This window comes from Puma concolor, chromosome D1, assembly GCF_028749965.1.
Source record: "Puma concolor isolate L17-30 chromosome D1, mPumCon1.1.hap2, whole genome shotgun sequence".
NCBI lineage: Eukaryota > Metazoa > Chordata > Mammalia > Carnivora > Felidae > Puma > Puma concolor.
This window is the reverse complement of record NC_141676.1, coordinates 10,015,982-10,040,472: the sequence shown is the minus strand read 5'-3', so window position 1 is coordinate 10,040,472 and position 24,491 is coordinate 10,015,982. Positions and strand designations below refer to the sequence as shown.

General features: G+C 46.2%; 2 protein-coding genes across 5 annotated transcripts in view; one reads left to right on the top strand and one right to left on the bottom strand.

Annotated features, from left to right (window-relative positions):
- Positions 1–100: 100 nt before the first annotated feature.
- Positions 101–23,766, bottom strand: CPSF7 (cleavage and polyadenylation specific factor 7). Of its 3 annotated transcripts, none has more exons than XM_086677231.1 (10): positions 23,674–23,766; positions 22,944–23,062; positions 15,458–15,676; positions 14,530–14,633; positions 13,972–14,144; positions 10,737–11,151; positions 10,113–10,231; positions 7,734–7,902; positions 6,915–7,082; positions 101–2,114 (listed from the first exon to the last, which is right to left on the bottom strand). In XM_086677231.1, exons 2-9 carry the CDS (start codon positions 22,995–22,997, stop codon positions 6,920–6,922), a joined length of 1,416 nt encoding a protein of 471 aa, XP_086533357.1. In that variant the 5' UTR covers positions 22,998–23,062; positions 23,674–23,766; the 3' UTR covers positions 101–2,114; positions 6,915–6,919. The 3 variants fall into 3 exon arrangements, with proteins under 3 accessions (XP_086533357.1, XP_025771310.1, XP_086533359.1); XM_025915525.2 differs by having other exon boundaries at positions 13,999–14,144; XM_086677233.1 differs by having other exon boundaries at positions 23,601–23,732.
- Positions 23,752–24,491, top strand: part of SDHAF2 (succinate dehydrogenase complex assembly factor 2) — a 14,343-nt gene continuing 13,603 nt past the window's right edge. The window contains exon 1 of one of the 2 annotated variants that reach the window (XM_086677235.1): positions 23,752–23,878. Coding sequence is in view for 1 of the 2 variants with exons in the window: in XM_025915606.2 (XP_025771391.1) it covers positions 23,895–23,930 (36 nt within the window). In the remaining variant the exon portion in view is untranslated. Of the gene's footprint in view, positions 23,931–24,491 lie in introns of both variants that reach the window. The other variant, XM_025915606.2, reaches the window with a different exon arrangement.

Sequence of the window (24,491 nt, the reverse complement as noted above, 5' to 3'; positions counted from 1 at the left end):
AAATCTATTCAATGCAGAATCCATAAAACAGCTCACACCCCATTTATTATTTAAAAATATTTTGTTACAAAAGGAAAAAAATACAATGCAGTATAAAAGATTGACAGCGTCATCAAGTTTATTACACAATTTTCAACCTATCAGAAAGACAAACAAATCACCGACAACAGGGGGACGGGGCCTTGGCTTTTTTGAGGGCTGGGTTGTTTTTTTTTTTTTTTTTTTTCCTTTTGCTATCAGGAAATAAAACTAAAATTTGTGTCATTGAGTAAAAACAAAACAAAAGTGGGGAGAAAAAAATTCTCCGGGTAAACGGCTTTTCTGGTATTCTATATATTTTCTTCCTTAAACTGTCACCTTACTTGGTTTTCTCTACATTTTAAAAAGACACCCGGAGCTGCTCTTGAGGATAAGCACATCACTTAACACTTGGCCAGTTGGGCGGGGGGCCGTGTTCTGAAGTGGAGGTGGGGATGGGGTTGGGGGACAGGGGGAAAAAAGCTACAAACCTGTAGCCTCTGTCCCAAGGGAATGTGCCTCTCCAACCCTGGGGGGACCCCTCACTGACTGATTGAGGGCTATGTCAGAAACGTGCAGGGAACAGAGGAAGGGTTCAGTCCCACTCAGTCTCTCCCCTCTGAGCCAGAAGGGTCTCCAGTGACCCTACGTCTCACATGCCAAGTCTCATCTCACACGCCACGTCTCTTCTCGTGTCAGATGTCACATGCCCTGTAAATGCAGGCAGAAACAGCACCCATCGCCCCATGGGTACCGCAGGACCCCGTTGCCGCTTCTTCCTTCAGCAGCAACCACATCACAACTTAGATGTTATGGGAAAAGCAATTCCATTTGCCTGTGTAGAAAACGGCCCCCAGAGTGGTGGTCCTTAGAACTCTGAGCTGAACTCATTCAAGTCAGGCTCCACTTCTTCCTTGCTCCCCATTAGAGGCAGGAAGTGCCTCCACGTAGAGCGAGGGGAGCTATTAAGTCAACAGTCAAAAGGTGGAAAGACACCACGTTTGTGACTTTACCTGCCTACTAGTGCCAGGTTATCCCACGATAAGTAAAGGTATGTACCTGGAGGATGTAAGCCCCTGCTCACATCGAACCTGAAAACAGAAAAGCCTATGGAAGTAGGCTCTCTCTTGCCCAGCTTGCCTCCTCTCCCACTCCTCCTGGTACTTCACAAGGGTTCTTCGTTGCTGAGGTCCGATGTCCCCATCTCCCAGTGGCAGTATCTTCCTCTAAAACAAGGAAGCAGCCTTCTTGGGGGAGGGGTTCCACGTGTGAAATGGAAAAGCCCCAGGAAAGGGAACACCTAGTACAGCTGGTTATTGCAAGAGGCGACCAAGCACGAAGCAGCAGAGGGTGGTAAGTGGCGCTGCCGGCTCCCCGGCAGAAAGCGACCTCAGGGGCCTTCTCTGCTCAGGAGGGGCAGGTCCACTGAGGCGGCTGGGCGGCAGGGGGCCGGAAAGGTTCGGCCCTCTGGGAGGTCAGGGAAACCAACCGTCAATATGTAAGAGGGAAATGCAAGAACAGGAGAGGCTTCTCATAAGGGAATTTCTGTTCTCAGGGTCCCTCTCAAAGGGCTGGGAGGGTAAAGGAGTTAAACAAAGAAGTGGTATGTTAGCAAGGGGTTTGGACCCTCTTGGCCCCATCAAACCTAGTGCTGAGGGCAGGACCCCGGGCGTATTTTGGCGCACCCAGTCCCTCTCCTAGATCCTGCAGGGAGGATCCATCTTCTTTGGGAAGAGAGCCTTCCCGCCAACCTCACCACTGAACCACTCCTGGAGAATCAGAAACTCCTACGTTTCCTTGGACAGAGCACCATTCTCTATGGAGACCAGGGGCCTGGACATGTTTTCTTCCTGTCTGCCACCCCTCCCAACCACACGAAGTCTTTAGGTTCGTTCCCCTGACAAACAGGAGGTGTGGGATTGGGAGGGCCGCCAGGCAACCTTCAATCCTGTAGGGCAGAGGGTATTCCCTGGGTGTCTGAAGGGGGTTAGGGGCTTGGAGGAAGGGGGAGGGGTGGAGTGGCCTCCGTCCTTTAGTCCTGATCAAGGTGAGGAGATGCAAGTCCATTAAAAAAACATTTGCTTCCAACCAGACTCCTGCAATGAGAACATCAGAAGAAAAGAAAGAAAACGCAAGTTAGAGGTTACTTTCCGAATGATGGGCTTCTATGAATGACACTGGCATTTTTCTCAAGTTACCACATACGAAGTAGCGCATATACACGGACTGCAAGCCTGGGAGGGTGAAAGCAAGCAGGCAAGACTGTCCGGGGGCGTCCGGCACTGTGAGCAGCGAGGGAGAGGCTGCAGGAGCTACGGTGAGCAGAAAGAGAAAGCAGGGGCATCTCACTTTGAGGTTAGGGGGAAACAGACAATGAAAAGAGCTCTCAAAGCAGTTTGATTAGAAAGTAGGCTTTGGCTGGAAAAGTACGGAAACTCCAACATTTCGAGAAAAGCTGCTCTAAGGGAATATGGGGAGTTTAAAGCCTGTTTCAGAAAATCTATTTTGAGCAAGTCCTAGCTTACCTTAAGGGGAGGGGTAAACATCTGGAAACGGGAGGCACAAGCGTTAAGAAAACAAGCAGGTACACGACCAAATCTACTGACTCCAAACACCCAGGAGGCCCTGTCAGGGAGCTTGTACTTACACAGGAGACTCCTATACTTTTCTTTTAAAGAAGCCCCGTTTAAAACAGACTCCAGTGTCTACGAGAACACTTGTGCAGGCACACGTGCAAAGAGCCAGGGATGTTCTAAGCTGTACTAAAGGGATTTTAAGTCTTTACCCAGATGACAGCTCTGAGTGAGAGACCAAGAAGCATCCTAATACCAAGCAAGAGTGATCTGGCCAGGCCCCAACAGAAAGCAAGGAATGGAAGTAAAAGAATCGGCAGTTACCATCCAAGAAACCCAAACGCACAAGTAAGAACTTCTGCCCAACAGTAAGGTACTGCTAAGCTACTTGCCACATCGCTACCAAACTTATAAGGTCCCTAGTACGTTCAACTCTGTTCCAAGCTGCAGTACCAGTAAGCGGGGGGTGGGGGGTGGGTGGGTGAGAGGTAGCTGGATCAATCTGACCATATAAGACAAAATTAATCACTAACAGGAAAAAGGGAGATTAAATTTGGGCTTAGGATGTCTACTAATGGCCAAACCAGCAACACAGCCTCCACACGAATGCTCACTCTTTATGTATGCACTTCTGTGACCTAGAGGGGCTATCCGAGAAAAACACATCCATAAGCTACCTGATCCTTCTACGTTCTGAAATGGCACTATTTCGGCTTGGGATCTTCAGAATCTGTTACAGAAGCCTGTGTTTTCCGGTTTCTCTAAATACCTGTGCTGGCAGATGTCTGTCTCATTTTCTATATGGGAAAACTGAAGCCCTCAGTGCCTTCTCCATTTCTCACCATTGGGGTTTCTGAATCTCTGCATCGGATCAAAACTGAACACAATGTTTAGTTTTCACTGGACCAGGAGGATGGGAACGAGGTGAGAATGACCATCTTAAATAGGATAATATCCCCAAATAATGAGCCAATAGCCAAGAACTACAGGAAGTTGAAGCCAAAGCCACAGATTACCTAAGAATATCCTCAAATTCCAAAGCATATACCTGTATACCCCAAAAGAGATATAATTTGGGAATTGTCCCTACAAAGCAAAACATGAAGGATAACTAGTACATCAGGAGACGTAAACTGTAGCACCCAATTCTTAGAGGTTACGGTTACATCTGCTGGTAATGTTTGGATGCAGGCAGAAGCCAAAGTGGGCCAATCAGACTTCGTGCCCCAGTGCTGGTGTCCATCCTGAGGAAGGATGGAGAAAAAAGGTTGCTGTTCAATTGCTGCCTCTAGACAGAAGACACCTTTTGCTCTCAGGAAACACCTGTCTATACAATATAAACACTATTCTTTTCTAACTAAAAGGTGTTGTATGTAGAACCTGCAAGGTTCTCCAGATATATGGGCCCACGTACATCTCCCCAACATGAGATCTCCTACGTCACAATTTGGCGACTGCAGATAGAACGAAGAGTCCTTAGGATGAGGATGTGAGAAACTGACATTTTTGGGGTGTCTCAATCAGTTCTTTGGACTAGTTATTTGGAGGGAATAACCAATGTATCTAAAGGGTAAAAAATGGGGAACTGGAAAACCCATCGCAGAGTTCCTTTTCCTTGTCTTGTCATAGGCCTGCACAGACCAAATGACTTTTCTGGGTACTGGGTTAAGGGATTCTTCAGTCATCCAAATGGAATCACCCTAATGGAAGAAACAGTCCCATTTTACAGGTGGGAGAAATGAAGCAAAAGGACAGCTAAAGTCTCAGGTTCAGATGTTCAGTCCCCAAAGTACTAATTATCAGTGGATCTCACAAGTTCTCTATCAAAAGGCTGTGAAAAGCAAAGCCACCAGGAATGGTGACATGCAGGGACATGTTCTAACTGCTGAATTGAATGTAGCCCCAGAGACTACAATCCGTGCTCTGCACTGACAAGTGCCTCCCTCGTCACTGTTCTCCTAGTCTCCACTCTGAAGGACATACACTGTGAGCAGCAGGATTGGGGAAGGGGGGACACTGGACCCACAGCAACACTAGCAACTGTGCTAGCTCAAACAAGAGAAGGGAGATGCTGCCGCTGCCACCGAAGGGTGAGACAGGGACAAAGGTCTACCCCAATGCCTAGCTCTCCTGCCCACTCTGAGGCCAAATTAGCCAAGGGCTATTAGCAGCTCCACCTCCCCTCAAGTCTGTTTTTCTGGAAGATATATGGGCACCTTCTCAAACTCAACCTGTTGCAAAATCTAGAAAGAAGTATCTGGAACCCACAGCCTAACTGTTGATTTTATGTGGACTACCTTAGATTCCAGTGATCTCAAGCGCTCTAAAATTTTGTGGAATAAATAAGTGGTTTAAGAACAGAGAAGGAGGGGCGCCTGGGTGGCTCAGTAGGTTAACTGCCTGACTTTGGCTCAGGTCCTGATCTCATCGTTCATGAGTTCAAGCCCCGCATCGGGCTCTCTGCTGTCAGTGCAGAGCCTGCTTCAGATCCTCTCTCTGCCCCTCTCCCACCTCTCAAAAATAAAACTAAAAAAGAAGGGAAGCAGTTAAAAAGTTTCACTTTTCATTTTCCCACTTATTCGCCTCCTACAAAAGACGACAGAAAAGAATTTCCAGCTCTAACTGCTTAAATTAATGGCGGATAATGCCAAACAACAAAGTAGAAGGCGGCACCACATAACAGAACTTTCTTGTTAGCAGGTTGTCAGCAGGCCTAACACCACAGTTTCTGCCTACAGTCCCACCATAGCGTGTGAAGCACAGGTACTCTCAGGTAGCGGGAGGCTTTCCTTCCCCTTCTTCATCCAGTCATCCATCCAGCCACCCCTCAGACACGACAGAACCGCTCCTAAGCCTCACCCCTCCTCACCCTGTTACTTCAGACCAACCAAACTGGCAAAAAAAAAACCCCAGGACACCTTCGTAACACACTTGACGTGAAACCACAATGTTGAAAAGAGCCCCCCCCGCCCGGTCACCTGGGTCACTCAGTAGCCTCCGGGAACCACGAACAGACCACCATCCCGGCCAGAGTCTAGACTACCCCTAAAGGTCTCCACGGAAACAGAATCAACAATCACTCCTGCTTGCTTATAGACTAGAAACAATCTTCATTGGAAGTATTCTTTCAGTTGGGATTACTAAGCTGGTAGGACATAACTGGGAACTATGGGGCCCCTGCCCCCATCCCCCAAGGTCTGTCTGAGAATGAAGACCGAGAAAAAGCAGGGTTGAGACGTGGAGGGATGAAGTCCTGAGGGCACAGCTGGAGCCCCTGGATCCAGCCTACCCTTACTCAACTTCTCCATTACCTGAGTTAAAAAGTTCCCCCCCACAACTCTTCTGCTTTTGCTTTGGAAAAAAAAAAAAAAACAACCAAAAAAAACAAAAAAAAACCACAGGACTGTCAATGAGATTTTTTCCCCCAAAACAAATGTATCCTTCCATTGAAGTATCCTCCACACTATTACATTAAATATGATTTTTTTTAGATCAGCCTTCTCCTCTGACTAAAGTATCTGGAGTTTCAAAATCTTTTTAATAGATATTAATTCTTAAAATCATTAATGCTGTGCCTTTTGAAAACTAACAAGAAGGCAATGGTCTTACTTTTTGTCTTGGTCAGTTCTCCTGATCTCTTACTTGCAAGTTTGGTGGGGTGAAAACAGAAGTGGCTATCGTCTATTGAGAACTTGGTATGTGACAAGTCCTACGAGCGCTAAATGCTCTACATGGACTGTCTCACTGAATTCAACAATTCGGGGAGACAGCTGTTTTTATTATCTTCATTCCCAAATGAGGAAACTGAAGAACAAAGTAATAAGGCCCACAGGGGTGCCTAGGTGGCTCAATTGGTTAAGCGTCCTGTAAAACGTCCGACTCTTGGTTTCGGCTCGGGTCATGATCTCACGGTTCGGGAGATCTCAAGCCCCATGCGTGGCTCTCCACCAAGTGTGTAGCCTGTTTGGGATTCTCTCTCTCCCTCTCTCTCTCAAAATAAATAAATAAACTTAAAAACAACAACAACAAAATAATACGGCCTGCAGACACTGTGCTCTCAGCCCAGACGCCATGCTGTCTCCCAGGTACGAGCTTAGCTAAGACAGACAAGACACAGACAAAACCAGCACAATCTCAGGTCCATTTCAGGGCGAGTCTTCTCCAAACGAGCCCCAAATCTGCCCTCCTCAACTTCCGGTTACCTAAGTCAAAAGTCCTCCCTTCCCCTTTATTTGCTTTAAAGAGAGAGAGCAAAATCTTTGCCGTAAGTATTTTTCCTTTCATACAAGGTGTCCCGCAGCCAGGAACAGGGCCTCGTCCCACCTTTCTCAGTGGTGCCGGTCCCGCTCTCTATCCCGGTGCCGCTCATGCTCCCGGTTCCTTTCTTGGAAATAATCATCATGTCGATCTTCGTTATGAAGCAGGTCCCGATGCCTCCTGCTGCTCTCCCGGGACCGGCTAGGTGACCTCTCTCGGGATCGATGTCTTTTCCTATTAGAAAGATCCTTCAGCCTCACTCAGAGGACCTACCACACGCCTTCCAAGAGTGTTGTGTTTCGGTGTCTTCTGGTATTTGTCTGAACCACTTTTCTAGCTTGGGCCCAATGTCTGAGGATTTAGCTCTTTGAGGACTCGTCTTTTTTTGGGGAAACAGTAACAGTCAAGTTTGTTGAGATCTTACTAATGTATCAGGCACAGTGCTAAGAGCTTTACATGCTTCTCTCACCTCATCTTTATGACAGGTTGGTACGAGAAGTACTACTGTTGTCCCCTTTTTAAAAATGAGAAAAATGAGGTTTGGAAAGCCGAGTGACTTCCATACTCAAAGTCACACAGGTACTTAGAAGCAGAACGGAGATTCAAATCCAAGCACGTATGGCTCCAAAGCCCACGTTCTTAACTATGCCAGTCTATCTTTATTCCTAAATAGCCCACTGCCTCACCCAACACAGGTTCCAGACATCACGTCATTTGTCAACACAGGTGTTTGACTAACTCCTTCCCCTTAAAGATGTTACAGGGCTAGATCTGCTCTTTCAGCCAGGGCCTTGCCAGACCCCCTGGGCTCTTTTCCTCCCCCTGCCAATCCCTGGAAGAGTGCTACTCAGGGCTGGGAGGCCGCGGAAGCAACCAACAACTCACCTGGACGAGCTCCCGCTGGCACCCACACTGTAGGACTTGGCTTCAATGCCATGAAGACAGTCCTTAAGAGAGGAGATGAGGACACGGCAACGCTCATCATTGGCGACCCGGGACTGTTTGATAACAGCAATGGCTGTGAGCAGCGTCTCAATCGCGTCACTGTAATCCCCTGACAGGGGACGGATGGGAAAGGCCAACGATGAGCAGAGGCAGTAGACTATCGGGACCAAAAGGAGAACTCAGGAGGACACAAATCAAGAGTAACTAGCTGTCCCACAGAACCATGGTAAAATGGACGAGGCAGAAGTGGCAGGTATAAAGCTGGATGGCACCTATATTCCAATGGTCTGGAATCAGACTGACGTTCTCAGATGTTGCTAGTGGATGTACAAACTGGTGCGTGGTTGTCTGAGGGCGACTGGACGACATCCGTTAAAATAAACGACGTGCGTACTTTTCGACCCAGCAATTCTAAAAATATTCTACTTCTCTTCACAAGTATGTATGCTTAACAACACGTTTCGGCATTATTTTGTCAAAGAACTAGACACGACGTCAGTAGGGTCTGGCTATATGAATTATGGGACATTGGTTTTATAGAACACTACATAACCGTTAAAAAGCATAAGATAAATCTGTAGGTAAACAGAGTAATCCACATAAAGCGCTTAGCACAGTGCCAGGCACACAGTAAGGGCTCAATAAATGTTAGGTATTAGTACATATTGATAGATGTCCAGGATGTATTAATTTTTAAAAAGTTGCAAAACAGTATTCCATTTTTGTAAAAATAAAAATTACACGTATGCTCTCCTATACGCACAGAAAAAAAATCTGACACTAAATTGTAGATGGTCTTGGTGGTAGTCCTTGTATAGAGGACTTTCATTTATTAACAATACACATTTCTAAGTCTGAATTATTTTAAATCTATAATCAGATGTGTGTACACAAGCGCGTAACGTGTACCTAACGCTTCTACACGTAGTGTGTGTGCGTATACATTTTTAAGTTACGCTGCCGTCAAGAACCAGCCCCTTCATTCCCCAAATATGAGCAATGCCTGGCTCAGGGATAGTGGTCACGGGCTGGGTACTTGCACGATGCTTTCCCAAGCTAAGTCAAGTGCATTACAGACTGAAGACAATGCAAGGGAAGCATGAAACCAGACAGGGGTCCAATGAGGAGGACTGGTAGCTTCCTCTGTGCAAGGCAGTAAGAACAGAACGGAAGCTGAGGAGGAACTGTGATTCTGTAGAGGTCCAGGCACACCAGGCTGTCAGCTCTACCGGGGTGGGGAATTTTTGCTTATTTTGTAGGCATTCAATAAGTATTTGTGGTTTGAATGACTGGAATGAGAACAACAAAAAGGGAGGGAGATAGAGATTCAGTTATTGATCATCTCAAAGTGAAGGAGTTGGTAAGGAAGAACAATGATTATTTCCCTTATACTCCTCTGTATATATCTGACTTTAGTTACAATGAGCACTGATTACTTTCTAATTTAAAAATCATTCAGATGTCAATGAATGTTTTGGGGAGGAAAAAAAAAGGAAATAAGAAAAAAAATATATATATATATATACTATATTTCCTGTCTTTAACCTACTCTGTGGATTCAAATTTGGCAGCCAGAGATGAGAAATTACGGAAAACAGACAATATTTACTGTTAACCTATTTCTTAGGAGACCTGACGGTCTACATTTACGTCAACATGGGAAACTCACAAGAAGGAAGTGAATATGACTAATATCATAATGTGAAACTCAGACCAGAACTCTATAAAGAACCAAAGATTCCATGCCCGGGGCTCTCAGAGTCACAGCTTCTGGTTCTGCCCACTGATTGCTGACAGCAGGGCCAAAGTCAGCCATTAGGGCATATCATGTCTTATGATGACACCCAACAGACCTCCTTATTTCTAGGATAGGCTACGTGGAGGCCACCAGTTCTGCCAAGACCCCTGGATATAATGACATTCCATAACAAACCACATCTAGTTGGGGCATCAGTCCTAAAAACCCAGGGTCTACACTTGGCACTACAGACACTAGATCCCCTGATCAACCGCTGAGATCTCCACGAGGCCAGGAATTTCATTCTACAACAAATACTATGAGGTATTATTAGTCATTTATGACCTAGGCACGAAGTTTGTTTTCATGGGGCAGGTTTAGGTACAGGTTCAATAAATAACACCAGTGGAGCTTCTGCAAAGCCACAAAATCAGGTTATATATACTGCTTCTCAAAATGTGCCACTCTTGAGACTCTAACAGTGCTCCAACTTTATCTTACTGAACTTCCTGCCAATGGGAATGACAAAACCTAGGAAAACCAAAGGTAAGGAGAAGACAGCAAAGGTAAGGGTGAGTTACCTGCACTGGCTCCAGATACCGCTTTGGAAATGGCACTGCTGGAAATCGCTCTATTTCGCTTCATGATCTCTTCAAATTCTGCTTCGCTCACTGTGGAGGGCGGAGGGCCCGAGTCTCGGCTGCACAGAAACAACACTTCTGATTGCCCACACCCCTTATTATCTTTACCATACCCTACAGTACGATGTCACTTAATCATGCTCTCCTATATAACGTCTTAAGTGGTTCTCACCCTGTTCATATTTTATGTGTTCACATTCTCTTCAAGGACAGGACTGACATCGTGTTCTTTTGTAATTTTGGCATGACCCAATAGCACTAGGCATTCCCAGCATCCCTAATAGCCACTTATGGCGCTCAATTTAATCAAGCTCCTTAAAAAGGGATGTGAAAGGCATGGTTTGGGTCAAGAGACTAAGATGCAACCAAAACACCAAATAAAAAAGGTTACCTAACAGACAGTTAACTACTTCCCAGGACTCAACACTGTGGCAACAGAGTTTCCACAAGGGAAAACACAAGAATTCACGCTCACTTACTTCCTCAGGGGAGAACAAAATGCTTAACACATGGTCTACCCTACTATACCTGGCTCAGATCAGAAAGGAACAAGATAGTCCTTACCTGCCATGGTGGTTATAGGGTGCTGAGGCCTTCATGTAAGTATCTGGTGGAGGCCCCACTGTAGCATTTGGTGGGGGGAAGAAGGCTGGATTGAGGTGAAGGGCAGGTGGGATGGCCCCAGGGGGAGGTACAGCCAGATGAGGAGGTAATCGAGGAGGAGGGGGCATGAGATGCTGGTAGTGGATGCCAGGAGGAGGAGGAGGGACCCCAAAGCTTGAGGAGAGAGGGGGTGGGGGTGGAATTGGGGGTGGGGGCAGACCCATCAGGGGGAGGGCTGAAGGAGGGCGATTGAAGTAGGGCAGCACACTGGGGGGCTTATCCACACGGGCAGATGAGGGTACAAGGTTCTCAGAGGGTGTGGCCCGTCCATCAGCAGAATCACTAGAATCCCGGGAATGGGCCCGTGGAGGTATTCCTATGAAGCAAAACAGAACTAACATTACTGCCCAGGCTTTACACGTACCCACGGGACCAGCTTATCCTTCAGCAAGAGTCCTCTGACACCACACTGAGGAAGGCGACAGGTAGCTGAGAAAGAAGATGAAATCATCGGCTCCCTTTTCTTTGGCCTCAGAAAAAAAGGCAAGCGAGTTAAGTCATAAACCCAGACAGCACTATCACTCTAATTCTGTTTGTCAGAGAATGCTCTTTATCCAGAACTCTCAGTGCTTTACACTTAATTTATCCTCAGATTTGCTTTCAATTTCTAAATGCAGGATCCTAATTAACCCCCAAGAAAATGACCTGTTCAAGTATGTTCATTACTGTTCAGCTGGATTCAAGCAGACGTGAAATCCCAGGGCCCTTCTCCTTCGACCAGTACTAGTTGCTCTTAGACTAACGTGCTAACATACACTCGAAATTCTCTTTGCCGTGGCACTATGGCCAGGGAATTTGGGAAAAGAGAAGGGAGGGCAGGGGACATATTTCTTCCAACCATATACTAAAACTAGTCACTGGGACGGGGAACAGACATATACCACAGAAGCCTTGGAGGTCAAGTTGAGAGGTAGGGAGAAAATGGGAGGTAAGCCAAGATAAGATGTGCCCACAGAACGAGCAGAAGGCACACAGCCGAGAGCAGGGACTCCTAGTAAAAGCTTAGTGAAAAACAAGCCTCACACCTGGGGAACTCCCACTATATTTCAGTGGCCCAAACACTGTACCCCACAGGGCAGCCTACCAGGGAACATCACCATAGCACCTTGGTACGGTGTTGTGCACAACAGGGACTCAAACATGCTTGTATGCAGCTGGGAATGGGGTTGTAAACTGTCAAGTCACCCAGTTAAACTTGTTCACTCTCCCAATTTAACAGTTGACTCCAAGCCTGGTTAGTGTGGAATTGAACAGAAGAACACGATCACACGGCCTTAAAGGTCTTGCTGGGAGGCAGAGATGCCATTAGCAGTCAAATGTGGACAGAAAGGAGAGCGCTCCGTAAACTAACACTTGCTGGTAGACACAACTCCAGGTTCAAACACAGGGGGAGGGGGTCCATCACCCAGCAACCACCGAGCTTTCTTCACCGTAGTGTATCACCAGTGCCTGTCACGGCACACTTGTGCTTTTCGTGCCTCAAACACATGGCAACTTGTCTCTTCCCTGAGTTCTCTCAAATCGAAGAAAAAGGTATTAGCACGTGTGATCCTCTGAAAGTTCGCCATCTTCTCGGTTACTGTTCCCACTTCTGCACGGGTTCTGTTTTGTATCTATGGCTACAATCCCAAGAGCAGCAACCATTTTTATGCGGAGGAAGTCCACCAGCTGTACTCAGTGACTTAACAGAGCCCAAGTCTGTCAACATGACAGAGCAGACCACCACCACTCAGTCACTACCATTATTTCAGTAAAGAACAGGAACACTGAGTAAGCAGCCAGGTGGAGGTAGGAATGTTATCCCTAATGCGACTGTCAATTTATGCATCTTAGGAAAGTCAGAAGAGGGTTGAATTACATAAAGGCTCTGAAACAGAAACTTGAAAATTCAAGTTGTCAAGGAAGAAAAGTGTGTGCCTTTTAACCCAGAGCAATGGGAGCTCACACTACACCCATCTAGGCTCTCAAACTAGTTAAAAGAACAGTTTTTCCTGTGCAAGAGACAAGTGGCCAGATTTTCACCTTCAATCAATCAATACAAGGCGCTATCTTGAGAGCAGGACCTAAGAAATGACAGAACGTAGGCGGTGAGTCTGTCCCCCTCCCCCGCCACCCCCGCTGTCAGAAAAGAAAAGTAAAGCCAGTTGGCGGCTTCAGGCAGGGCCTTGCAGGGTGGCTGCACCTGGTGAGGTCAGGACAATCCAAGGTCTGGTCCTCAGGTTTCGCAGGTTCAGAAACTCGATTTTAACAGTACATCCAGGGGTGATTGTACCCTAGGAAACTGATTCACGCTAACCAAACTCACAAGAGACTGATTCATAAACCAGAATGCCAATTTATTAATTTACAATGAGAAATATAACTGCCAAGCAGACCGGAATACTTGTGTCGGCTGGTCAGCGCATTCTCTTCCCAGTAGGAGAGCCTAGTTGGGAAACCAAATTAGTATCAGAAGGTGGCTTGGTGAGTACAGAATCAGAACAAAGGGAGCAAGGTGAACTTAAGTGATACCATCATCAAGCTAAGGTAGTAAATATGATGCAGCTTTATTAGTGGGAAGGATCTGCCAAGCAGACTAAAATACCTGGTCACCGAAAGGGCACCCTCTCCCCCAGACAATGCTAGAAAAACACTGTGAAATTCTTATCTTCCAGCCCTCCTTTTGGTTGATTCCTTACAGAGCACCCTTCCAATATAGGTTTATGACAAGATTATAGCCATCTTTTATACCTATTACCAACACATTAGGGTGGCTGCTGCTTGTTAATTAATAGAGGGCACAGGTTACAATTAAGCGCATACACTGATTTTTTAGACAGAAACACGTAATTTAGAGTTGACAGGAACTTTAAACATCACGTATCTACTTCAGAGAAGGGAAGAGGTCCTAAGCAGTAAAGTGACTTGCCCAAGGTCACACAATGAGTTAGTGGCAGAACCAAACTATAACTTGAACCTACCTCTCAGCACAGTGTTCTTTCTTGTACACAGCCTCAAGTTTGGGTCTACTAACTGACCACGCCACCACCCATAACCCCCACCACCCACCCCCGCGCCCCACACTGTAGGCAGAGCCCACAACACAGCAAACAACCCCACAAACTTGCCCCCCTTCAGACAGATGGTCTCCACGTACCCCCTCTTGGGACTCGGACGCACTCACGTTTCCGAGCCTGTGCCTCAAACTGTGACAGGTTCTGCCGGGTGGCCGGCCTCACGTCCACTTTTTCTCCATTAAGAACTTTTCCTGGCAGGAGTTCCAACAATTTGTGGACAGAGTTTTCAGAGGCTACCACCACCTCAGCATACCTTGGGGAAGAAAAATTGAAAACGAGTGAGATCTACTAGCCGAACAAGAGAGGGACAAAGAAACACTCTTCCGCTTTTAGTGAAAATTGGTAAAGCAAAAGAAAGATTTCTTGCTAATATAACATATACAAAACCACCCTTGATAAAAAGGTGTCACCCTTTAATCTTCCTATTTATTTGGAATTAGAAATCAGCTTTCTTCGCCTCTCAATGGATGGACATTGTTACACTGCAGCTAGGTCCCCATTCTACAGCAGTGTGCCAAAACCAAGGAAATAATCCTGGCCAGGGGTAGGAGGGATTAAAATCCAGGGTCAAAATACAGTGTAGATCTGTTATCCTAACGGTGACAAGCTAAAAGGGGCTTCTCAAATCCAGACCTCACCCTTTGGACTGGCCATTTGCTCGATTCTCTGCAAATTTCAACTCCACCACATCATAGACTCCTATAGAGCGAATAACCTGGATCAGCTGCTGGTCTGTAGTCCACTGGGGCCGGCAAGATGGAAAAGGAAGAAATGTCAACAGCTACACCCCCGCCCCACCTAGAATGTCCCAAACCCCTTCACCAAACCTAGGATTCTAGTCACAACCACGACCTCCCAGAGAAACCCTAAAGTCCATCAACATTTCAATTAGTGCAGGCTTTTCTTATTATCCTCATCCATACAGAATCCCAAAACTTCCCACCCCCTCCCCAATCCCCGTCTTTTGAGATTAAGAAGATTAAAACCTATTTTAACTTTGACTGCCATTTGGGCTGGCTGGTCATCGGTTCAAACACTGATTATTAGCAGCTTTCATTACAGAGCTGACAGGCTACAGTTTGACCACTGTCAGGAGTATGTTCATTTTCTAATTTGGGCTCTCCCTCTACCAGTCCCAAAACATGTTATACAAGAACTTTTGCAGAACAACAATCAGCACCTACCCCAAGTATACTAGAACTATCAAGGTCTTTGATTCCTGTCACCCATCGTTATCAAAGGACCGTCTAATGACCACCAAGAGTTCAAGGTGCTCATTCTGAAATCTCATCCCACAGATGACCCTACTGGACATAAAGCCCCAGGGTCAGGGGCATTAACAAGATGGCAGAAAAAGCAACTACCCACTTAATCATTGCTTTCTTCGGCACCAGTACGTCCTCAGGATAGTTCTCTTTCAGAGATCAATCCAACCTGATCCCAGGAAAAAGAAATCCAACCCCATCAGAGCACAAAACAGTGCAACAGTGGTTTTTGAAAATGCCATCACCTCCCAGTGCTCTCCCTCCAGCCTACCCATGGGCCTTTTTGGTTCCCCATGCTCACCCAGGAGAAGCTGCCCACATAGACAGCAGCTCGCCTATTACGCAGGCCACTGTACGTGTACAGGATTGCAGGGCTCTTGTTATTGGGCTTGGGAGACGGCTCCTGGCGAACAGGGGGAGGTGGCTCAGTGCTGCTGCTTCTGTCATCTGAGGGCTGTGAGGTGGCTGTCAACACGTCATCATACAGGTCAATCTGATCTGTATTGTTGAACTCCGGGTCCTAAGAGATGAGGGGTTGACAAAGGTGGGTTTGCAGACCTTCCACTGGGTTCATTCTATTTCATTCTAGTTCACTTAGAATCCGTGGTCAAATACTTCATAAAACAACGTGTAAAACTTCTTTGTCCTACTCCAGGAAACTAGGTAAGAATAATTTTCTTTTAAGAATAATATTTCACTTAAAACCATTTCATTGAATTATGCTTCTGTAGGTTTTTCTTCTAAGACCCTGTTAGTAGTCTGCGACGTTTCCAGCTTCAGCCAGCTGTGAGAATCAAAAAGTCATGGTGATTAAACAAGCAAACTGAGAATGCATAAAGATGCACCTGCTACCGCTACCAAAGAGGTCAGCTTCTAAAGGCCACATCTAAGACACAGCAATGAAAACTTGCTTTCACCATCTCATGCTGCTTCCACAATCAAGAGTTACACAAAACTTACTACTCTATTTAATCAGAAAGACAGTATATTCATTTAGAAGGAAAAAACATATGAAAGTGGAAACTAGAATGCAAAAAAGAATTGGGAGTTACTGGTTTAAACTTTTACATTTACACAAATGATTTAGAGAGGCTCTGAAACTCAGTCAGTCCACAATCCCGTCTTTCTACTAACCACCAAAGAAACTTTAAAAAAAAAAGGGGTGGGGGGAGGAATAACTCTGGGAGATTTTCCCTTACTATTTCTCAAATGACAATGCAGGTCCAATACATTACTATGACACTTATATGAGAGACTTTTGGGAGGAACACCAAAGACATTCAATGATACACAAAAACAGTGAAGTTCTCTAAAATAGAAGGGCAGAGGGGCGCCTGGGTGGCTCAGTCGGTTAAGCGGCCGACTTCGGCTCAGGTCATGATCTCGCAGTCCGTGAGTTCGAGCCCCGCGTCGGGCTCTGTGCTGACAGCTCAGAGCCTGGAGCCTGTTTCAGATTCTGTGTCTCCCTCTCTCTGACCCTCCCCTGTTCATGCTCTGTCTCTGTCTCAAAAATAAAATAATAAAGGCAGAAGGGCAGAATAATATAGAATAAAATAAAATAGAAGGGCAGAAAACAGGCCAAGCCCCCATGGCCCAAACTGTGTCACGGTTAGCATTTACAATGTGGACACGTACTCTGAAAGACACGTGAAACATACTTTGTGTGTATGTGATATATTGCTGTTATGGACTGAATGCCTGTGGCCCCTCCAAAGTGCATGTGCTGAAACCCTCTTCCCCGGTGTGATGGTATTAGGAGGAGGGGCCTTTGGGAGATAACCGAAATTAAATGAGGTTTTGAGGGGGAACCCTCATGAAAAGGATTAGTACCCATACAAAAGCCAAGAGAAAGCATGTCTGCTTTGTATCTCTGCTCAGCCTGCTGGCATTCTGCACCCAGAAGAGGGCCCTCACCAGAACCCAAACCTGATTTTAGTCTTCCAGTTTCCAGAACAGGGAGATACATTTCTGTTGTTTATAAGCACTGTTTGGTATTTTGTTACAGCAGCCTAAGTTAGCACTATATACCCCCAATCCTAAAACCACAAGAACTACTGCCAAGTGACCTCAACGTTTCAGATTTTGCAATGTTATCTCAGAGAGCTCTTTTTAAGGATCAGTGTTTTCTCAGATAACGTTCTAAAACATCCCGACCATGCTAAAGATGCTGCTGCCAAAGTGACAGACAGAAGTTCAAAGTGTTTTAGGGGAACTACAGCTCATCATGTCATTGCTGTGTTTTTAAAAAGGAAACAAAGAAGAACCTACGTTAGGTAACTTGTCTACTTCTCTGAAGGAGAGCACTTCCTATGATGTAACTCACGATAGGAAGTTCCAGTAACTTTCTCTGTTCAATTCCATCACAACAACTGCAGATTCTAAAATGAGACTAGAGAGGAGACTCACTACAAGATTCATTCCTAGACCTATATACCATCACAAAGTTCTGGAAACAATTTTTTTTTTTTTTAATTTTTTTTTTTCAACGTTTATTTATTTATTTTTGGGACAGAGAGAGACAGAGCATGAACGGGGGAGGGGCAGAGAGAGAGGGAGACACAGAGTTGGAAACAGGCTCCAGGCTCCGAGCCATCAGCCCAGAGCCTGACGTGGGGCTCGAACTCCCGGACCGCGAGATCGTGACCTGGCTGAAGTCGGACGCTTAACCGACTGCGCCACCCAGGCGCCCCTGGAAACAATTTTTTAGTTCCTCAGTTCATCTGAAGAACAATGGAAGAACGTGCACACAAAAATAGCATTACTGGACTGTTCTGGTAGTGAAGGGGGAAAGGGTTCTACTCCCTGAGGGATGTAAATAATTCCAAATATTACAAATACCCTAAAAACCCCTATAAGAGGAGCGTATACACTTGCTAAAACATCAGAAATAGGATGGCAAAAGAGAATAACCTTTTTATTTTTTTTTAAGTTTATTTATTCAGGGGCGCCTGGATGGCTCAGTCGGTTGAGCATCCGGCTTTGGCTCAGGTCATGATCTCACGGTTCGTGAGTTCGGGGCCCGCATCGGGCTCTGTGCTGACAGCTCAGCGCCTGGAGCCTGCTTCCGATTCTGTCTCTCCTTCTCTCTCTGCCCCTCCCCCACATGCGCTCTCTCTCTGCCTCTCAAAAATAAAGAATACTGAAAAAAAAATTAAAGTTTATTCATTTTGAGAGAGAGAGAGCACATGCGAGCGGGAGAGGGGTAGAGAGAGAGAGAGAGAGAGAGAGAGAGAGAGAGAGAATTAAGCAGGCTCTGCGCTGACAGAGCTGGGCTCTGGGCTCGATCTCATGAACTGTGAGATCATGACCTGAGCTGAAACCAAGAGTTGGATGCTTAACTGAGGCACCCCAAGACAGACCTTTTTGGAGGTGACTTGTAAGTAAGAAAAGGAATTAATGAGATAAATAAGCACAAAAAGACTGTTCTAGATAGTCAATTTATAAATAAGTAAGGATCTTCCATAAAGAGTATGTAAAGAACAGGAAGAGAAGCTAACACTGGAGAGCACAGGGGGGATAATAAGGGGAGTACAGCGAAGGGCTAAAAACTTGACAAACACAATGTGCGTAAAATACTTCACAGCTATTATGTCTCAGGAATTGCAACTCTAGACAAAATCATTTATTTCCTTATTCCTGTACTAAGTATGGTGATACACCCTTGTGGTTCAAAGGAAGAAGATGGAAACCGCTTGAGCCTCTTCAACGTTCTAATCCTTAGAGAGCAATAGTCCACACCAGAAATAAAAAAATTCATTTCTTTATTTACTGAGTGTTTCTTTATTTTTGAGAAGGAGAGAGAGAGTGTGTGCAGGGGAGGGGCAGAGGATTCGAAGCGGGCTCCACTCTCACAGCAGACAGCCTGACGTGGGACCCCAACTCACGAACCGTGAGATCATGACCTGAGTCAAAGTTGGGAGCTTAACGGACTGAGCCACCCAAGCACCCCACTTCTTAAATTTAAATCGAGGATTTTGAAATGGAACTTAAAGGGAATAAAGAAACACACCATCTTGGATACTCAGTGGAACCAAATTAGGATTCCTTCCGGCACTATCTGTGATTCAGAGATGCGAATCTAAAAGTTATAATACAAAAATCACCACTGATACTTGGGTAGTGAACTAGCGTGCAGATTTGGGCCAGCTCAGAGATCACATACGTGACCAGGAAACCTCCCATACCGCAAGCCTAGGCAAACAATCTACTCTTTTAGGGACCCTTAGAGAACACGGTAAGACTCAAATCCTGAAAAACCTTGTACATGATTACCTTACCACTTTAAGAAGCACAAAAGGATTCAATGAATCCAAAACTGTCACAAGATTCAAATGGTTTCTCTGGGCCATAGAACCTGGGAACTGTTCTGATGCACAGAGCAGGCCTGTGGAGGAGTCTGTTGAAGAAACAACGTATCAAGTTGTGTCTGAATTTAAGTCTACTGGCAACACCAAGTCATTTTAAGTTCTTGAGCTGGTAAGAGAAAAACAGATAAGGCCTTGAAGCTTTTCTGATTACCAAATGAGCTGGCGATTTACTCAGTGTTGAATTAGGTTAAAGCAAAATCTAATTCTACAAATTAAGGGAAAAATACAATGTTTTATGTGCACTGATGCCAAAGGTTTAGTTCCAGGGAGATTAAAAAGTATGTATTCATATTTAAAACTGATTATATCAGGAAGAATTTTGTGTTTAATCGTATAGGAAGAACTGTGATGGTCTCAAGAAGCTCTTTAGATAAAAAACAACTTGCATGATTCTGAATTTAAGGAAGAACCTCTCCACCTGTATGTTCAATGTTTCTACCCTCCAACCCCCTTTTCCTGATATCTGAGAGAAGAAAGGTTAGCATTTATTTTTCTCAAAGCAACCTACTCAATGTTCCTTTTAATTGTAACTAAAGCTCAAAGTTTTTGGCTTTATGACGACTGTCTCCAGTCCTCACCTCATGCCTGCCTTCCTTGCCACTATCCACTGCCCTCAACCGCCAGGAATGGAACGTCTTTTGAACACAGGGATCCATTTGTTCCCCATTCCCTCACTGGTCTTGACACAGTGCCTAGCAAACAGAAATTGCTCAATAAATACTTGATGGAAATAGCAAAGAGAACTGGGTAGTGTGCAAAGCACCTTGCTTAGCACAAGGTACAGAGAGAAACACTCAGCAAAGCGGCAGCTCTCACTCACTTTTCCAGAGTACCTCCCAGCCCAAGAGAGCAGCTGTGAATTTCAAGGCTCCCGATGTGACAGGAGTAAAACAGTTCGGCAAAAAGAGGCTTTTATAGCACGTTACAGGGGATCAGGGAGTCAGCACCACAGGGTTCCATCTAGAAACTGTTCATTTTGCCTGGGGACCAGAGTACCATGTGACAAGGTTCTTGAGCATGGGTTCTTGAGCTTGGGATGAATCCTTAATATTCTTAAAACATTCTAAAACACAATCTGTACTGGCTGCCTTCAGTCTAACCTTGCTTTTTACAATGCTTGCCAAACAAAACCTTAATCATTTCTTTAGCAGCCTCCCAATTACACTAAAACCGGCTTTACCAAAAATTTACTCATGAGAGGAGCACTCCTCCCTGGACCTTCCATAAATGGACATGATATTCAAAATCTGTACTTCTTCCAACTTGCCAAGCATTAATTATTGTCTATTTGATACAAACGTCTACTAGATTCCACACACCATCTTTGGCCTTACACCCATAAACAAGCCTTTTTTTTTTTTTAAACGTTTATTTATTTTTGAGACAGAGAGAGACAGAGCATGAACGGGGGAGGGTCAGAGAGAGAGAGGGAGACACAGAATCGGAAATAGGCTCCAGGCTCCAAGCTGTCAGCACAAAGCCTGACGCGGGGCTCGAACTCACGAACCGCGAGATCATGACCTGAGCTGAAGTCGGACGCTCAACCGACCAAGCCACCCAGGCACCCCAGGTCTTTTTTAACTAAAGACACAGGAGAACAAATTGTTGAGGCCAAAGACACGGCAGCGACCACTGGATAAGGTCTGTGCCTTGACTATACCCTATAAGTTATACTGCTTAACAAATTCTGAAATTCCATTTTCTAAGACCAAATGTGACTAGACCTATCCTGTTCTGCTCATTTCTCAAACTGATTCAGCAGCATGGTTATCTACCTATAGAGAAGAAAATTAAGGGGGGAAAAAGGGTTTTTATTAATAACTATCCTTCCTATCATGTACTAAAAACAAAACAAAAAAATGAAAACCACCCATAGCTTGTAAAGAATAGTAAAGGTCTGATTCAAAGTAATATGGAAAACTCAGGAAAACAATGGTTGTAACTAAACTGATATACTGAACCTTTCTATTCAGCCATAATTATTTGACTTGTTTGAGCTTAAAAATTTTTTTCATGTATTTAGGTCAACATGTAGATGACTCCAATATACCTGAGGAGACGTGGGAAAATGACTATTAAAAAGTATAACTGATGAAGCTGTATGATGGGTACAAGATCACTATACTAATCTCTCTACTTTTGTATTTTAACGTCTCCATGTTAAAATGGCATAATGTGTTATTTTTTTTTTTTTTTTAACGCAAACTTTTGCCAAGTGTACAGAACCTCTTCTGTTGCCTTGTATAAAAGTCAGGGTCCAACCAGGGCACTCTCCTTCCCTAGTCTCTTCTTTTTACCCTCTTTCCAGGTTCTTGTGTGTATGCATTGAAAGACACCAATGAAAGAACAAGTTTACTCAAGTAAAATGGTGCTGAAAACAATCCAGGCAAGATACTACTAAGTTTTAAAAAGAGACTTTGAGAGGTGCCTGGGTGGCTCAGTTGGTTGAGTGACTGACTCCTGATTTTGGCTCAGGTCATGATCCCACGGTCATGGGATCAAGCCCCACTTCAGGCTCTGCGCTGAATGTGGAGCCTGCTTAAGATTCTCTCTCTCTCTCTCTCTCTCTCTCTCTCACTCTCACTCTCTCCCTCCCTCTGCCCCTCTCCCCCACTAGCACGCCCTCTAAATAAATAAATGAATGAATGTTTGGTAGAATTTATCAAAAAAGTAGAATAAAAAGAGACTTCAGAACATTCTTGAGCTTGACCTCAATATATTACTGTTTCAAGGGAAATCACCATGTAATGTTCCTTGACGTAACATAAAGAGATCAACAAATCCACAGGTCTATACCTGCTTTTTAACTGGTTTTCCCTCAAAACAATGAGATTCAACAATAAAATAAAATTTATTACACCAAAATGCCTACGCACCGCTGAAGACTGGAGTCAAACTACTTACAGGAAGAAGTAAAGCCCAGAACAGTCAGAATGGAGCTTCAACTAATTGTTCAAGTATCTTTTATAGTGTGCTTTTGCACTGCCTCATGGAGGAGGAGACTACGTTTCTCCAGCTGCCGTTTGAAAGAGTCACAAAGGAACGGGTATGAACACTGTCTTCACGAATACTACAGCAAACATAATTCTGGTTTTTAAGTGTGCTCAGTCTCTGAGCAGACTGGCACCCAACTCTGGCCTCCTGGGGGAGCAAGTTCCACAGGTTGATCCCCATTCTATTAAACCTGATTTTTATTTGCTCTTAAACCAAAGCTTGTAAAATTAAGCCTGGAGGCTTAAAATTAACATAAAGCGGAACGATCAGAAGTCTCGAAAGTCTCTGATAGAGGAAACATTTTAGACCCTACAGAGGGATGTTCAGGCCTAGCAAAGACTGCCATAGCCTGGAACCACCGCAAGTTTGGGGAAAGTGATTCCTCAGCTGATCCAGGAAAATCCAATGCTCCCGATGACCCCTCACCTGATTGAACTCCTCGTCAGCATATATATCAATCAAGTCCACTCCTTCTGACATGGCTCCGGAAGGAAGATCGCGAGCCCGGAGAACCGACCAAGTAAGAAAGATGCCACTGCGGTACCCTGGAAGAGGCAAGAGTGAGAAGGCGTGAGGGTCCCGGGCTGGGAGGAGAGCAATGGTTGCCAACCTCCAGTCTCCAGAGACGCAGCATCCCGGCAGCCCAAGCTCGGTCCCACCCGCTCCGCCCCGCCCCCGGCCTCGCGCCGCCCCTCGCTCTCCCAGGCCGCCGGGGCTCGCGGGGCTCGCTGCCCATCACCCTCGGGCCCGACCCGAGTTGCGCCGCAGCTGCCCGCGGCGCGACGGGAAAGTCCAGGCCTCTGCTCCTAGGGGCCCTGGGACGGCGCTGCGAAGAACGACCGCGGCGAAGCCCGCTGCCCCAGCCCGCCGCACCTGCCTAGGCCCCAGAGCGGCCCCGGCTTGCGTCCCTGCGGGTCGCGGAGCTCCAGCCGCCTTCGCTCCCCACCCAGGCCCAGTCCTCGCCCCCGGCTAGGCCCGCCCCGCTCCCTCCCCACAGACTCGGCCCGGCGCCCTCGGCCTCCTCCCTCAAAGGCCCGCGCCTCCCTCCGCCCGCCGACTCCGGCTGCCCCAAACTCAACCGACCCCCTCCCAGTTTCAGCGCTGGCCCCGAGCCCTCTTCCGGCCCAGCCGGCCCCCGGCCGCGCGCCCCCGTTACCGGGAATATGGCGGCGGCGGCGGCGAGTCCGGACTAGGCCCGAAGCGCGCGAACCGCTCTCGGTCCCAGGTCCCGCCCCCCCCCGCCGCTGGCGTCACACGCACAGCCACTTCCGCCATACGCAGGGACTCATCTTCCGGCTCAGGGCCTCAGAGCAGAAGTCCACAGTTCAGGCGTCCGGAAGTGCCTGGGCCACAGGCTTCCGGTGAAGGTCGGGAAGGATGGCGGTGGCCACCATGTTCCCGGGTCTGGCACGGGTGAGGAGAGTGGAGGTTTTAGGGTCCTGGGCAGGCCGTAGTGGGGACTGAGTCTCGTCTTCCAACGCAGTCATGGAGACTGCGAGGAGCGTCCAGCTGCTTGATAGCCCAGGGCAAGGGCAGACCCAAGGAGAGAGATCCGTCTTGAAACATAGGAGATTCAGGTCACATCCACTCTTCTGAGCCCACTGTGTGCCTGACTCGTGCGAGACCCAATTCAGATTTCACCTGTTCCCCAGGTGGAGCTGGCTGCACCGCCTCTGTGCGCCGCTTCTCTCTGTTCTTGAGTCTCTGTTCTTATGTGTCTAATACATGTTAGGATTTCACATCGTAGATTTTTTTTTTTTAACGTAGGCATTTCAGACTGTAAACCTCTCTCTACTTTTTTATTGCACCTCATAAGTTTTTGTATGTTGTGTTTTCGCTTGTCTCAGGATGTTTTGGAATTCCCCTTTTGATTCCTTCTTTGACCCGTTAGAACTATTGGTTTATTCATCACCTAGAGTGTGTTCATTTTCACATATTTGTGAATTTTCCAGTTTTCCTTCTGCTGTGGATCTC

Excerpts from the sequence above, each read along its gene's own strand:
- CPSF7 (XM_086677231.1), bottom strand. The coding sequence starts at position 22,997 with ATGTCAGAAGGAGTGGACTTGATTGATATATATGCTGACGAGGAGTTC. Across the intron at positions 14,145-14,529 it reads GCAAATGGCCAGTCCAAAGG|GTATGCTGAGGTGGTGGTAG; the intron begins GTGAGGTCTGGA and ends TTCTTCCCCAAG. Across the intron at positions 7,903-10,112 it reads GGTATCTGGAGCCAGTGCAG|GGGATTACAGTGACGCGATT; the intron begins GTAACTCACCCT and ends GTCCCCTGTCAG.